Source organism: Ambystoma mexicanum, chromosome 3p, assembly GCF_040938575.1.
Source record: "Ambystoma mexicanum isolate Mex_15411 chromosome 3p, UKY_AmexF1_1, whole genome shotgun sequence".
In the NCBI taxonomy this organism is placed as follows: domain Eukaryota; kingdom Metazoa; phylum Chordata; class Amphibia; order Caudata; family Ambystomatidae; genus Ambystoma; species Ambystoma mexicanum.
This window is the reverse complement of record NC_090925.1, coordinates 173,510,664-173,527,505: the sequence shown is the minus strand read 5'-3', so window position 1 is coordinate 173,527,505 and position 16,842 is coordinate 173,510,664. Positions and strand designations below refer to the sequence as shown.

Genomic DNA, 16,842 nt, shown 5'->3' with positions numbered 1-16,842 from the left:
TGCCCAGCACCCTTACTTGCTTTGTTCACAGTCTCAAGGTCGCTCCTTGACTTACGGTTTTAGGGTTACAACACACAACTTGTTGCATGACAATCCCCCACTGGCAAGTATTTCATCCCCTTTGCTTAGGGTATGCATTTGGCATATATATTGTCACAGTCTAGCCATGAATGGGCGTCCTGGATATGGGCAGCACTGAAAACAAATTTAAATACAATAATTAACATGGTATTGGTTAAGTTAAAATGTAATGTAATGTAATCTCGATCCATAAAAACTAGCAAAAATGTATTCAATTATAGAAATAGTTATAGAGGAGAAAAGTACACTGATTCCACAACTAATTTAAAGAAAACAAAGTGACATTTGGTGTTGCATTTATTTTTAAATTTATTTATTGGCATTTATCATTTTTACATTTGCATGACATAAAATATGTCCATAGTTTGAGGATAACAATAATTTTGTAATAAAACATTAACATTTAACAATTCAACTTTAACTGTCTCCAAGTGCTCCTTCCATCATGGCAGGGCAGTCTGTCGGTTCAGAGGGGGTTGGGCAAGCCGGGGGGAGGGGGGACAGCGGACTTGAGCTTGTAAGGACCCAATGAAGTTGTGGCTAGTTGTTCTCGGGGTCCTGTGATGTTGGTTGTGAATCCGTTTTCCATAGGTTTGTTCTTGTTCATGGGGGCTTGTCATCCGAGGGGTGAAACAAGGATCCCGTGAGTTCTTTCCAGGCCGTTAGGGTCATGCTCGAGGCATCCGTGGACCTGGCAACACTGTCTTCCCATGACTTTGTTTCAGCGTGTACCCAACGTTCCAATTCTCTGTGCCATACCTTTTGTTGGGGTCCTGCAGGTTTTTTCCAGGACATTGCAATTGTCCTTTTTGCCAGTATGCACATGATGTCCATTAATTTGGCCAGGTGTTTAAGTTTGGCCGGCCTGGGGTACGTTCCCAGAAGGCATTCGTCCTGGGTCCACTTGTACCTAGTCAACCCTGCTTTTTCGCTTGTCAGCTGTACGGTGGCCCACAGGGACTGTCTTTTGGTGCACGACCAGAACATGTGAATCAAGTCTGCATTATTCTCTCTGCACCAGGTGCAGATGGAGTGTGGTGATTTATTGAATTTCGCCAGCCTGGAAGGGGTTAAATATGTTCGGTATAACAGGTTCAGTATTATTTGTCTAAATCTGTGGTTTCTGGAGACTGCTTTAGGGTACGCTAGAGCCCTCTCCCATTCTCCATCAGCCATTTCCCGGCCCATGTCCGTTTTCCATCTTCTTTTCAGATCGGCACTTCGTGGGTTGGGGGTGTCACTCAAGTGGCCATAGATCTGGGACACTGGTCTCCATCCCTCTCCCAAGCTGTACAAAAGTGTGATCAGAGGGTTTGATTTCGGTTCCTCCGGCCATGTTGTCCACTTGTTTCGTGCTGTAGTCCGTATCCTTTGATACCACAGCAACTGGCCCTTGTGGATTCCAGCTTCCTCCTGTAGTGTTTCAAATTTCTTAAAGGTGCCATTGTCGTATAGGTCTCCCCACGTATATATCCCTTTTTCTTCCCAGCATCTGAGGTGTTGCAGGTCCATGTCGGATCTGCATAGGTCTGAGATCATTGGTATGTCTGGGGAGTAGTGATGCTTTGCGTGGGCGAGTGCCTCTGCTCTGTGCCATACTTTTCGCCCTAGGGCAGCCAAGAAGGGTGCATTTCGCATCAGGTGGCTGGGGGCCCAAATAAGTTCCTTCAGATGGATTGGGGAGACCAAGGGTTGTAGCAGGGGCGTCTCAGATGTGGTGTTGTCTGCTAGCCACTTGGTCACAAAACTGAGTTGCGCTGCCAAATAATATTTCTCGTAGTTTGGGAGTTGAAATCCCCCCTGGCTATGCGGTAGGACCAAGGTGGTGAGTGCTATCTTGCGTCTTCCTTTCCCCCACGGGAAATCACGGAGTATCACTTCTAGCAGGCGAAAAAAGGAAGCATTGATGTAGTAATGTACATTTTGGAACCTGTACAGGAATCTAGGGAGGACAATCATTTTAATTATTGAGGCTCTGCCCATCATAGACAAGGGAAGTTTTGCCCAAAAGTTCATGGATTTTTTTAAAACTTGGATTGCTGATTTCGTGTTGTGCTCGTGCATCAGTGCGGGGGTGTGCATTATGTGTATTCCCAGGTATTTAAACGAGGTGACCTCCCACTGCATCCCCACAGAAGGAAGTTCTACAATATTCTTGCTCTTGAGGCCAGCTAGAGGGAAGAGGCAGGACTTTGCCCTGCTAAATTGTATGCCCGAGACCTTCGCAAAGTTGTCTAAGACGTCTAGCATTGTGGGCACGTTATTGTGTGGGTCCGTAACATATAGCAGCACATCGTCTGCATAAAGTGAGATGATGTGGTCCACTCCACCCAGGCGTATCCCAGCATCGAAGAATTGTTTCCGAAAATAGATGGCAATAGGTTCCAGTCCTAGCACATAAAGCATGGGGGATAGTGGACATCCCTGCCTAGTGCCCCTACATATGTCCCAGACCTCGGATACATACTTTCCGGTTTTTTACCCTAGCCCTGGGTTTTGTGTAAAGTATCTTGATCCAAATAATGAACCCCGGGCCAAAGCCGAAATCTTCTAGAACCACTACGAGCCATTCCCAATATATAGAATCGAATGCCTTAATGGCATCAAGGGATAGCAGTGCACTTGCCTCCGTGCTAGCCTCAGTTTGGTTTATAACCTGTTGTAATCTGTGTAAGTTCATGGTCGTGTTCCGGCTCGGTATGAAGCCACACTGATCCATGTGCGCGATCTCCCCTCTGATTCTAGCTAACCGCTTTGCTAATATCGTTGTCAGTATTTTCACATCATAATTGAGCATGGCTATTGGGCGGTAAGAGCCGCATTTGTCGACAGGTTTGTTAGGTTTAATGATCGGGATCAAAAGCGTCTCTCTCATGCTGTCGGGCAATATCCCTCCCTCAAATGCTTCTTGAAAAACCTCATGTAATAAAGGTGTTAGGGAGGTCTCGTACGCTTTATAAAACTCAGCGGGTAGCCCATCGGTCCCAGGGGTCTTGCAGTTGGCCAGCGATTTAATCACCTCTGTTATATCTTCGGTCATAATGGCTGCATCTAGGGCCTCAGTCTGTTCAGGGGTTAGTCTTCGGAGTCCTATTTCCTCCAATGTATCTGTGATTTGGTCTCGGGGAACTTGGTCCTTATGGGAGTATAGGTGTTCATAAAAACGCTTGAAGGTGTCACTTATGCCTTGTTGTGTTTGGAATTCATTGCCCTCTGCATCATGTATGCTGGTGATTGTGTGTCTGGGGTGTTCTTTCTTGCACAGCCAGGCCAGCATTCTACTCGGCCTGTCGGCTTCTGTGTGTGCTTTGTTAGTCTTGGTGGTGTAGTCAAATTTAGCTAGTCTGTCCCATGCTGATGTGCATTTAACTCTTAGTGCTTTGAGGGTGTCCTCTCTCTGGTGAGTGTTCACCGGGGTGGCCTCAAATTGCTCAATCTCTTGCTCCCACTGGTCTAGTTCGCCTCGCAGCTGTTTTCTAATACCTCCCGCTTTTGTTATAGTTTCCCCCCTTATCACTACTTTTAGGGCGTCCCACAGGTGGTCGAAACTTCCAGTATTTACCTCTATAAAGTTGTCTATAAAGTCGTGCAGCTCCTCCCTGAATGCCAGATCATCCAGGGCATCAATTGGCATTATCCACATAGGGATAGGGGGTCTAGGGCCAGCGTGGTTCCATTCTACTACAAGTGGCGAGTGGTCTGAGATGGTTCTCCCGAGGTGTTGTGCACTGTCTATTTGTGACAGGTGTTCTTTGCTAATGAAAACGTAATCTAACCTCGTATGAAGGTCATGTGGGGAGTAGAAGTACGAGTATCCTCGGGCGTTGGGGTGCTGCTCCCTCTATGTGTCAGCAAGATCTAGTCTGTCTATTAATAGGGATAGGGCTACCGTGGCTGCTGAGGGACCTTTCTGTGGGGCTGGCACCTATCAAGGTTGGGATCTCATACACAGTTGAAGTCCCCTGCCCAAGAAAAGATGCTGTGCCTGTATGGGGCGATTTATGGATACACTGAGTTCAAATGTGCCAGAATATTAGTGTTGGGAAGATAGGAGTTCACTATACATACCTCTTCCTGTTCTAGTCGGCCCCACAGTATTGCAAACCTGCCTTCCGGATCTATCTCGGACTTAATAAAATGGAATGGGAGTTGGGGGTGAATCCAGGTGTATACTCCTCTGGCATATTTGGAGTAGGTGGTTCCAATTCCTTGTCCTCCCCAATGCTCGCCTAATTTGGCCAGAGAGTCCGCCGTGCAATGTGTCTCCTGCAATAGGGCTATTTGCACTCCTTTTCTGTTCAAGTAGGACTTGATTCTGTTCCGGCGTAGGTAAGTTCCCAAGCCCCTCACATTCCAAGTCATTATTTTTATTCTAGTTGCCATGGTGGGTTAATAGGATTTCCGCTGCTTCAGTCCAGCAACCGTCAATCTCTTCCGTTCGCTCACCCCATTTTGGGTTCTTCACTCCGTGCCCGTCCTCCCCAGCACCACCTGTTACACCTGTTGGAGACTTTTTGACTTGAGTAACTCCCATTGTGTGAATGGGAAAAACAAACAAAAAACAACACAAACTGCCCCTAGCAGTTGCTTTCAACTTGCAGCGCTCAGGGGGTCCCGAGCCATCCAGGCCACTCCTGGCCTTCCGGATCAGGTAGTGTGTAGGCGGATTGCCTGCACAGATTCTGGTGGGGTGGGTCGCCTTTCTTTTATTTCGCGTGGTCCTCCGAGCTCCTATTCGATCTGGCTTACATCACAGTAGGACTCAATTGTAGTATACTTGTCTGCTGTCTGTATTCGTGTGTGGGAATCGCTTTGCTCTTCTTGCCATGGCGAGTGCGTAGTCAGCCCAAGTCTGACCGTGGTGGTTCCTCCTTGCCATCAGCCAGGTTATTATGTTCGAGCCACATGTTTGCTGCGGCTGGGGTCTCCAGAAATATTGCTCTTCCTTTGTACAGAATTTTGAGGCGCGACGGGTAGAGCAACATGTATTTTAGGTTGAGCTTTCGTAATTGTGCTTTTATTGGGATGAAGGAGTTCCTTGCTCGTTGCACTGTGGGGGTATATTCTGGGTGCATGACTATTGTCGAGTCTTTCCTCTTTATCTCTCCACCTTCTCTGGAGTACCGCAATATAGTTTCCCGGTCGAGAAAGTTTAAAATTTTGGCAATGATTGGGCGTGGGTGTGAGTTGGGTGGGGGGGCGTTTTTGGAGAGATCTGTGGGCTCTTTTAATGGAGAACACCTGGGTGAGGTTTCCTGGACCAATTTCCTCTTGTCGCAATGTTTCGATAAATTCCAAGTCCTCTGCAACCCCCAGTATACAAATGTTATTTCGGTGGGCTTGACCCTCGGCATCCTCGGAGCGCGCCTCCAGCCTTGCCACTTTTTGTTCCAAGTCTTGGACTTTTATCTTTAGATCTTGGGTACTCTCCACGTCATCTTGCAGGGTAGTTTCTATCGCCGTGACCCTTTCAGTTAGGTTTCGGGCATCCTGACGCATGAGCTGTATGTCCGATTTCACCTCCTCTATCTTCCCTTCGACTGATGTGAGGAGGGCTGCTATTGACTGCAGGACTTTCGTGTGTTTGAGGTCCTCTTCTTGTTGAGGCGGCTCTTCCGAGGTCTCCCGGTCTTGTTGTGATTGTCTTCGGAGTCTGACTGTCGTGAAGGAATCCATCGTAACGAATTTCGGTTTATTTTTGGGGGGAGACATCCCCGGTGTCCGGTCCCACAGTCTCTTATGCCGGGTCCGGTTGCGCAAGCTATGCAGGCCTTCCCTGCGGCTCTTGGTTTGCGTTATGGTTTTCGTCTCTTTGGGCGAATGGTAGCGGGTCCGTGGGTCGAGTTGGCTGCCCCCGCTTATTGGTTGGCCGTGTGGGGTGAGGTCCGTCGCGCACCCGTGCCCCAAATCTGGGTGGTGGGGGGGTCCCTGGTTCTTTTCCGCCTCACTTACTGTGTTATATGCTGGCACACTGCGCCCGGTGTTTCTACGATCTTCCCATCAGCTCCGCTCGACTGCACCACAAGTGCGTCTCTACGGCCCTCGTTCCTCCCGTGGCGACGGCTCCCCGGAGTGCCTTCGGCACCGGTATCGCTGGGCTCGAATTTTAGTCCCTGTGGTTTCTCCGCAGCTGGGGAACGATTGGCCCGCCCCGTCGGCTTCGGTGTGGGAGAGAGTCCTTTGTTGGCGCTCTCCGCAAGGTAATTTAGGCCTCCGTAGCTTTGTTCTTAGTCTGCGGTGGGAGCCGCCATCTTGTGCTCAGTGTCCAGCTTCGCGTTTTCAGCCTTCCCTGCCCCAGTTCGCCCCAGGAACAGGGTCGAGTGTCGGTAATCGGTTCCCCTTCGATGTTATTCAGTTTTTTAAGTTTGCAGACCAGTTATAGCGATATTAGCTCAATTTGCAAGGATCTCGGAACGGAGCTCCGCGGGAACCTGTCCTTACAGCATGCGTGCTGACCTTGCCCCCCATTTGGTGTTGTATATGAAGCATAGTATGACAGGCATTGTGAATATATTGTGTTGTAGATGGCGCACCATTTTTAAATGTATCTCATCCCAGCGAAGTATTGTGATCCTGGGCAAGGTGGTCAGTCATCATTTCGAAAAAAAAAATTCAAAAGAAAATAATGTCGAAACAATAATATCGAAAAAATATATCAATTTTTTTTTATTATATATTTATTTTGGGGTCCGTGAATAAAATAAAATGGGTAAAACAAAAAAAAATTAAACAAGGGGGGCTGGGGGGGAACCCCCCCATTTCGTATAAAAAACGTGATTAAAAACAATGCGACTTTTTTTTAGATATTTTTTTTTTTCAATATTTTGACTTTCGAAATTTTTGTTTTCGAAATTATCACTATAAACCCCTGGGCAAACATCGTGGACACTTCACTCTTGTGTTCCAGAAGAAGGAAACAAAAACAGCGCTGAGAGTTTGAGACATTCCTGACAGTGTATCTTTGTAATATTTGGCACAGGATTTTTTAGCCCCTTTGTTCGATAGGGAGGAAAGAAAAGTAATTGGTACTAGAAAAAAGAATGATTCATTAAAGTACAGCCGTGTGAATATTGCCAAGCAGTTACATGGTGAAGTCTTGTTTTACATTGGGGAGAAATAAAAGGAATTATCAAATGAAGGTGAGGTGATTCAAAGCAGTGCAGCCTTGTGATAATAGGCATCCAGTGCATCATGAGGTCATGTGTTCCAGCCATGAGAAAGAAAGCAATCAGCACAGCAGTCAGTACCGGAGTTGAGGGATATGTTACAGCCTTGTGATCTTGGCTGCACAGTATATTCAGAGCTCTTTCTCTTCATTATGAAACACAGCACATAACATTGTGCAGAGGCCATTCTTCCTGTGGGAGGTTGCTACCCAAACGTACCCACCATTTCCAAAATCCCATCCATCAAATGGGGGCAGTTTCTCTTACAATCCTCTGAGGCCTGAGAGAGAAATTGGATGCGAGCAGGCTCAAGACAGGGCGAAAGCAGGTTGCTATCACTTAGTCTGCCCATATTCACTCCTCCGTCTAATTTAACCCCCCACTGCTCCCTGACCATACCTGCAACTTTTCTTCCATCTGAAAACTGGCAAATGTGGATTTTGAACTGTCAGATAGCTTCTTGCCAGGGCTAGGGCTCATGTACATAGCAGGTGTTTCTGTTGAACACAGGCCTTTTCTCCTCTTCTGTAAACCTAAACAAGGCAATATGGTCATGATGTTTCGATAGAAGTTTCCACATTTTTTCCACATTGTTGTCTTGTCCTCCCTTGTTCCCCTCCCTTGCTTCCTCGTGGCTTGAAACACTTGTGTATAGGAGTGCTATAAATAAAATATCATAGCATATCATACCAACAACAGTGATAATAGACTACGCGTCACAGGTTCCTGCTTCGATGAGCACCCAACATGACTGCTCTTTATGGCAATAGAAAGTGGAGCACCAACTTGGACTACATGTTTCTGATAACATTTCCATGTAACTCTAGCATATGTACTATAAAATATAGTATGCCTCCATCTTTTCCACCTGTGCTTCTATGCTGCACACACAGCTTCCATTATTCCATAGCTCTGCTGTGCACTAGGTCCTGCTCCACAGGCACCACCCCCCCACCATGCTGGTGAGAGAAGGAGCCAAGTGCCCCCACCTCAACCATCTCGCCCATATTGCCTTTATGTTGGATGCCAGAGTGTGAAACATGTGTGGTACCAGTGAAAATTCCAATACCAAGGAGAATCTGGGAGGCAAGGTTCCCATTGAGGCAACCATACCTGCATACGAGACAATATGATGGTCGTCTGAATGAAATTCCGGAAGAAACAGGACTGTTGAATGACGAAGACAAATGGTAACGTCATCACCATCACCGTCATGTAGAGCAAAGTTGACGTGTAAAGGGAAGAGATGCAGAGACTAGAGAATGTAGACCATTTTATAAGGCATTAAGAAAGTATCGAGATAAATGACATCTTGGGATCAAGATGAAGAAACTTATGCTGCAGACATATATAACGAAGAGATCAAGCTATTTCACATGTATAAACATGCAAAGAAACGCAAGCAGATGAAGTATTCTTAAAGGCTGACTAAGTAGTGAATAGATTGCGGAGTGCGCCAACATGAACATGTACATATATATACATATATGTATACACACACAGGTGTCAGTAGAAGATAGATGTCTCCACTACGTATGATAGCAGTGCTGAGCAAAAGAAGGAAGGCTGCTTTTTCCAGTTTCCAAGTGTGGCGCAGTTAGAAAACAAGTGAATTAACAAGGGTGAAACTCAGAAAGGCGAGGTTGGATAAGCCAAGTAGCCAAGGCCACATCAGACTGGAATAAACAGGCATTGGATACAAATCATGTGAAAGAACGAAGCTCCTGTTCAGAAGGCATGGACAAAAACAAGAAGACGTCAGAGGTCTATTAAAGAATAGTCTTTTAATACACTGAAAGCTTAATTTCGTGGTCTTTAGTCAAGTGGGGAAAGTTGGACGAGCATGATGGTCACACGTATGCATGAGGGCAGAGCGTGCCTTCACTCCCCTGAATTCGCCGGAGCAAACAACATGTCCAAGGCCGAGTTCAAAGACCTAATTGACAGTGGACCACTGAGGTGATGATGGATATGCTAATTGGTGGGAAGCTATGGTTAAGACAAGATCATCTGCACCTGGACTTTCAGCCTGCATGCTGCCAATGTAGGTTGGGAGGGTACTAATGGAGGTTGGAAAGTAAGGACCGCATGATCAAGGGTCCTATAGTTGTGTTGCCAATTAGACGTTGTTTATTTAGTGACGTTCACAGTGACATATTTTAAGGGAAGTATGGTTCGTATACCTAGATGATCCTTGTAGAACCTATCACACTCACCATTAGGTTTTTGTAGTTTGCCACCTAAGATGACGTTAGTAATACGCAGGTTAAATATCACCTATGATGATTTTCTACTATAAGAATGTAATTGTTTATGAAACGTGTTGAGAAGTCTTGAGGGAGATCATGATGAGGGATGTCTGTTGATATTCGTTGTACTCCCTGTTTGAGATAATTGATATTAAAACAGTATCTTTTGCCAACTACCTGAGTTGTTTCTATTATTGATGTTTGAGTAAACTCTGCATCCATCGTCCATCTCTAAGGTATTGCTAACCCATTTTAAAGGGCTGAGAAGGAACCTCAGTTCACTGCCTTCCACCATCCCTCGCCTTGACGGAAAGAGGGAAGGTGTAGCTGGCACATTTGTCTACCATTGAATGTTGCAGACCTCAACAGAGCTTGCTCACATTTTGTGCTCTAAGACTTCATGTTATGAACGCTATTCTCATAACTAGAGAAGACTAACATAAATGGGTCACACATAACAAGCAAAGGTATTCATTTAAGGGAACACTCCACGTTTAATCAATCAGGAACACAAAAGCCTACAGTATAAAGAGCTGTTGGTCCCCTTCGAGTCCAAGCGCTATATATAACAGCTTTTATGATGTCTTCAACTAAGGGCAGCAGGATAACATGTTCCCTTCTTCAGCCTGATCTACTTGATTGTTCATTTTAGTTTCTCATGCAATTCCTGTGCTTCATTTTAGAGATGGTAGGAGTTGCAGCTGATACTGTTATTGACTCCTGCAAAAAAACAGAGATAGTCATTAGAGTTGCTGACAAGACTTGCACGTGTCCTTACGCATCTTTCCAAGTGGATCCCGGTGCATCCACTGAAATACAGGTTGTGGGGTACTCTGTGTCTGGCATGGATCTTGACCCACGGGGTTTAACATACTCAGTGAAGCAGAACTCTCCCCCTGGAAAACCCCTCCCACAAATATTGCTGCATTCATTCACTCATTCTATTTTTCGTCCATGGGAGAGTCCCACTAAGTGGAGCAATTGCTTAGCTGTGGCTAGCGTGTCGGTCACAATTTAAGCAGGTGGCAGTGAGCCATTGACATCTACGCGTTCCGCAATCCAATGGTAATGCAGAGCACAGTTGAGCATAAAGCAAGCATGAGTCGGTTTGGACAGGAATTGGTACGTTACCTCAGGAGTAGGAGGTGGTGGCGCGATCTTCTGCAAGAGAAACCAGACAGTTTAGCTGAGATCACGCTCCCAAATGAACACACATTGTATCCTTTCATATCCCTTCTTCACACCCCTTGTAAATATCGGCCAGACGATTGCCCGGTTGGACAGGACTAGTATGTGAGTGTGTCATTAGCTAAAGAGCCAGAAATCACCCGTAACTGTGGAGGGTCGATGTTCAGAAAGACAGGAAAAAGTGAGAAAGGAGAAATCCAAAAACAATTAGAGTAAATGGGCTACATACAAAGGATTTGAGTTTAGAGTTTGTTACAGGAGGCAGAAGTTAAGGAGATGTTTGGTATATGGTCTGACTTCCACCTCAACCCACCCCTGCCAAGGATGCCACAGTTGTAATGTGGGAAGGAGGCTCTACAAAGTAGTGACATTGGCACAGAGATCGTAGCCTTGTAAAAGAGTAGTGCAGGGGTGGGGGGGGGGGGCGTTTGGCATGCATTGATAACAGACGCTCAGAGTTCTGTGTGAAAAAGTACTTAACAAATGGATGTAGCAAAACGTCTTTAAATGTTTGCTATATTTCCTGACTCTGGCAGTGTCACACTTCACCACAAGGTGCGCTCATTACTACGCAAACAGTGTGGCCCTTCATGCTCACTTCTGCTTTCCTGGCAGTTACCATGCCTGGTCTGTAAATTCCAGGAGCGTCTAGCCAGACTGCACCCACACTGCCTACATTCCCGTTGTCCAGGAAACGTGAAATGTGGCAGTACGTCATTGCATATCACTGCGCTCCTTAAAAGAGGACAGCCGCCAAACGCAGGCGCTTATAATTGAAGTTAGTACTCTCGCAGTTACTCTGTGAATTCCAGTTTCCTGTTTGACATCCTAATTTTTGATCCCAGCCTTCGTTCCCGACTTCACTTCAGATTCCTACTACATGGTACCGTACCTTCCACCCAGAACTCTGAGCCATTTCTGTCTTAACGGACTGCCTTGTGGATGACCCTTTACCATGTTTATTATGTTCGCTTTATGTCTGACCTACCATTTTGACTATACGGATTGAGATTGGATTTACCTTTAGATTGCATTCTTCTAGGAACCCGGTCACATCACGCTATCACAACGTGGGATTGAACAGTGTTGGATTGGTTCAGGGAGATTAACAGGAGATTACGCTTTGCACTGGACTTTCATAAACTCTATGCAGTATTAACGCAAAAGCGTATCTCCATTAGACGTGAGTGCATCCTTGTTCCACCCCGGGGCAGGTCCATAGTAACTCACACTAACACTCCTTCCTTCCACTTCTAGGCCTTATACGAATCCCACTCTTCTGGTCTCCTCATAGTCCAACCCAGGGGAGGCTCATTTCCAATACACCTATTAGTGTCCCTGGTCTCTCATTCAGTCCTTCACATCTGCCTCCATTCTCCAGACATAGATGTTGGGTGATCCACCAGACGTCCTTCCACTCCTTTTCCTAAACAACAACCAGGTGTATTTCAGGTTAGTCCTTCTACTATCACATTTAGCATACCCTCATTTAGGACATACACTAATACCATCTGTTCTTTCTTTCCACAGCCTGGCGTATGCCTAGTGGTATTTACTCTTTCGTGTGAACCTCAGCTTTGTCTTTCCAATGGTAACAGGCAGAACAGCGTTTCATAAAAAGATCGCACTCTTTAGAGGACATCCTCAGATTGAGTGTTGCCAGAGTTGTCAGACCAGAACACCCGTCGAGCCATACCAGAACTACCCATAGCCTTGTGAGTATATTCTCACCTTCAGTTCTGTAAGAACATGGCAGGAAGTAAGAAAAAGAAACTGGAGAAAAAGAAAGGCCTTTCAGTCGCATTAGGGGTCCTCAAAGTCAAAGCAAAGTAGAAGCCAGAGGGGTGTGGACGGGTTACCATTGGCTGAGGTTAAGCACTGACAAGACGGAGGCATTTGTTGGTGAGGATTTTGATTCCTGGAATCCTTCTTGCTGATCTGGGATCCCCACCTTCTCCAGAACCTTCTGTTCATAGTCTGGGCTTTATGAGGAGTTCTCACTCGTCCTGAAGGTTGGTACCATTGCTGGTGCCTATTTCCAGAAGCTACAGATCTTGAAGCAAAAACACTTCTTCTCCCTTGAGCTGCATACTCTGGTGGTCACCACAAATATTTCTTGACACCTTGAGTACAAGAATTGCCTTTACTTGGGTCGCCCTCCTTACCTGGTTAGACGCTTCTAACTTGTTCAAATACAGTAGGCAGAGTGATCGCATGGGTGTGCCATTTCGGAACACCTCTCAACAATTGATAGCTCCCTCTATGGGCTCTTTATCCAGCAGCCAAGAGTCTCCAAGGCGCTCTGTATTACATTTAGTGCCTAAAATGGCCTTTCTAAGATATATATTTATTCTTTAATCTCTTTAACCTGTCTTCGCATCAGTCATCACAACCTGATCTCAATTCCCTGACTACCGGCAGAAAGGTGAACTGATCATCTTCCGTCATGGCTACTACACTCTGGAACTCTATTTCCCCATAGATCAATACTATCTCTGGCCATATGTATTTCTTGGATGTGCATCCGATTCAGGTGTTAGTATTCTCTATCTTACCATACTTTCCGCCATTAGGGTTATTATGCATCGAGAATCTGCCGATAGGCTCAATTCCGAGATACGGCGTGTAAGAGGAACTGTAGTCAATGTGTATTTTCTGTGTTCCACAAAGTATATCTTGACTATGACTCTGATAACCTTTCTTTGGGTGAATTTCAGGTTGAACCTCCTCCTTGTCGGTTCATGCGCCCATTTCAGCATCACTAAACTGCCAGGGTTTGCAGTGTAGTTCTGGTTCCCTGCCATCAACTCATGCTCTGCTACCCAACCTAAACAACACTGGCAGCTATATTTCTAAATAACAAAAGCAATCGGAATAGTGCAGGCAATCTCCTCCCCTGTCGCACAGGCTTCCAGATTCCCCCATTGGAATGGTAGTTGGAAAGTGAGGTGATTTTTCACTATTTTAAAAATGAGCAGCAAAAGCCCCCTCATTCTTCTTTCTAATTATCTGTTATCTCCACAACCTTACATTTGCAGTCGACCCCACCTGCTAAGCAAACCTTTGCTCAACCACTATATCTCATCAACTTTCATTCTTAACTTGCACCCCACGCTTCCAAATAACATGTTGCAATGCCGTGAAGTTGGTCCAGGCTTTTGGCATGGGGAGCCATTTCCCGGACAGCTGGCATCTTACATATGGCCTTTGCCATGGAAGGAACACAGAATCCCTTCTGTTCTTCACTGATTATCCGCACAGGGCTGCTGCTAGCCGCAGTTGGTGAACCATATGTGGCATGTTGTAGACAGCCTTGTTACGACTATGTCTTGAAGTTTGCACAGGTTAGATGGGCACCAACCAGCTGAAACTATCGGCTTCCAAAATTAAGTATTTGATAAAATAACACAATCCCGGCCCTCTGCATTAGGACCCTGACCCTCGCCAATACACCAGACCCTTAACATATGGTGATTCTGGACAAACATTGATATCAATTTCTCGGATTTACACTGGTTCTTCATGGATGTTTGCGATCTTTGCTGAGACGTTGTCTCCAACCACCTGTCCAGAACAGGGCAACGATGATCCTGGCACTCCATCTCAGGTGACTAGCGCCTGTTTGGCAGTACTGATTACCACCTCATTCAAGTACAGTTAATCCAACATATGGCTGCCCTGTTGCACTCTGGGGTCAGCTACATTCATATCGTTTTCCATCCGTTGCGGAAACATTGCTTGCATCCTTCCTCATGTCTTAAAAGAAGGAACCTCCTTTTGTGGTATTTTTGGGAAAGCATTTCAACTCCGACCTTGATTCTTCTGCATGGCCCATGATCCAAGCACTGGAGGCCGCAGTGTGAATGGACGTGATCCTCTCCCCTGCTTTAGCACTTTGAATTGTGTACTCATGCCCTTATACGTATGTGACCCCATGTTGTTATTGCACTCATCCTGGTCCCTCTGATTTTGCTGCAAGTACTGGTTTATTTCCCTCATGTCCCAGGCCTTGTTCCCTCACACTTAGCTGAGCAGAGAGTCATATGCCCCTCCTCTCCCAGCCCTTGTTCCCTCACACTTAGCTGAGCTGAGAGTCATATGTCCCACCTCTCCCAGGCCTTGTTCCCTCACACTTAGCTGAGCTGAGAGTCATATGTCCCTCCTCTCCCAGGCCTTGTTCTCTCTCACTTAGCTGAGTGGAGAGTCATATTTCCCTCCTCTCCCATGCCTTGTTCCCTCACACTTAGCTTAGCTGAGAGTAATATCGCCCTCCTCTCCCAGGCCTTGTTCCCTCACACTTAGCTGAGCAGAGAGTCATATTTCCCTCCTCTCCCATGCCTTGTTCCCTCACACTTAGCTGAGCTGAGAGTAATATCGCCCTCCTCTCCCAGGCCTTGTTCCCTCACACTTAGCTGAGCTGAGAGTAATATTTCCCTCCTCTCCCATGCCTTGTTCCCTCAAGCATAGCTGAGCTGAGAGTAACTGAAGGCTAAGAATGATTGCTTTTCCCACTTCACCTTTCCTTTTCTTTGGAGGTGTTATGAAGTGACTGTGACCAGAAATACATTTAGGCTTCTGCATTCTAGTCCTTTTTGCCACCATGGAGTAACATCTACTCTGTGTGCGTAGGGTGCGTAGGGCTCAGCAGAGTGTAATGTCTTCTCAGTGGGGCTGCCCCCTCGAGGAAGGTCTTCCTTATGCATCTGGGAATAAACATGCATCTTCATTCCTGCAAACAGGTAAAGGTCTGGCGGTTTCCATAGACCTAACTTTATTCTTTTTGGCAGTTAATTAATACGGGTGTGGTTAAGGGCAGTCCCTGATTTGTTGGGGTATCAGCGTCAAGGCACCTGCCTCACCATTAGTACAAAATAACTTTAAAAACTGAACATAGAAAATGCATGGAGTGGTACATGAGTGGTGCCATGTGAATTTCATGTATGGTAGCCAGAGAGTGTAGGTGCAGCATATCGGTTGTAGTGCAGGGTGCAGTGTATTGCAGAGTATTGTGTAGGGTGCAGCCCAGAATGTAGTGTGCAATACTGATGCAGTAGAGTGGGTGCTACATAGGTGAAGTTCAGGCTGAAGAGTGAATGCAACGTGCAGTGCACAATGAGTTGCGAGTGTGCAGTGCACGAGGCAGTGAGAGCACAGAACAGAGGGAAATAAATAGAAGTGAGAAAAAAACAAATATGAAAAAGTTAACAAAAAAGCAAAGGAGAAAGTGAAAAAGAAGACAAAACAAGAAATAAGCAAGATGTGGAAGCAAAGAGATAAAGTGAAAAAGACTGAGAAACGAAAGCAAGAAATAGTCAAATCAAAGAAGCAGAGAAAGAACCAAGCAATGTGCAAGACCTAACCAGCCATCACAAACATTACCTTAATGATCTACAAGAAAGATCGAGGATATAATAGACGTTGCGGGCCAAACATGGTTGCTGTAGGGGGTGCGGTGGGTGATCTCACCTGGGGCATAGTAGTCGTAGGCTGTTACAGATCGTTTCTGCACACCTTCAACCTCAACATCCCGCAGCATCTGGAAGCGGATGTTCTCCTGCTCGTGAGTCAGCTGAAGCACAAGATACAGACATGATGAGACAGCCAGATGAAGCACAAGATACAGACATGATGAGACAGGCCAGATGAAGCACAAGATACAGACATGATGAGACAGGCCAGCTGAAGCACAATATACAGACATGATGAGACAGCCAGATGAAGCACAACATACAGACATGATGAGACAGGCCAGATGAAGCACAAGATACAGACATGATGAGACAGGCCAGCTGAAGCACAAGATACAGGCATGATGAGACAGCCAGATGAAGCACAAGATACAGACATGATGAGACAGGCCAGCTGAAGCACAAGATACAGACATGATGAGACAGGCCAGCTGAAGCACATGATACAGACATGATGAGACAGGCCAGCTGAAGCACAAGATACAGGCATGATGAGACAGCCAGATGAAGAACAAGATACAGACATGATGAGACAGGCCAGCTGAAGCATAAGATACAGACATGATGAGACAGGCCAGCTGAAGCACAAGATACAGACATGATGAGACAGGCCAGCTGAAGCACATGATACAGACATGATGAGACAGGCCAGATGAAGCACAAGATACAGGCATGATGAGACAGCTAGAT

At 46.0% G+C, this 16,842-nt stretch overlaps 1 protein-coding gene across 4 annotated transcripts in view; it reads right to left on the bottom strand.

The window, feature by feature from the left end:
- Positions 1-9,966: 9,966 nt before the first annotated feature.
- LOC138580215 (alpha-2-macroglobulin-like protein 1) overlaps positions 9,967-16,842 on the bottom strand; it is a 1,347,911-nt gene continuing 1,341,035 nt past the window's right edge. For all 4 annotated transcript variants that reach the window (XM_069650572.1, XM_069650575.1, XM_069650574.1 and 1 more), the window contains 3 exons: positions 16,151-16,253; positions 10,628-10,657; positions 9,967-10,216 (listed from right to left, as the gene is read on the bottom strand). In XM_069650572.1, coding sequence (XP_069506673.1) covers positions 10,629-10,657; positions 16,151-16,253 — 132 coding nt within the window. In that variant the 3' untranslated portion in view covers positions 9,967-10,216; position 10,628. The remainder of the gene's footprint in view (positions 10,217-10,627; positions 10,658-16,150; positions 16,254-16,842) is intronic.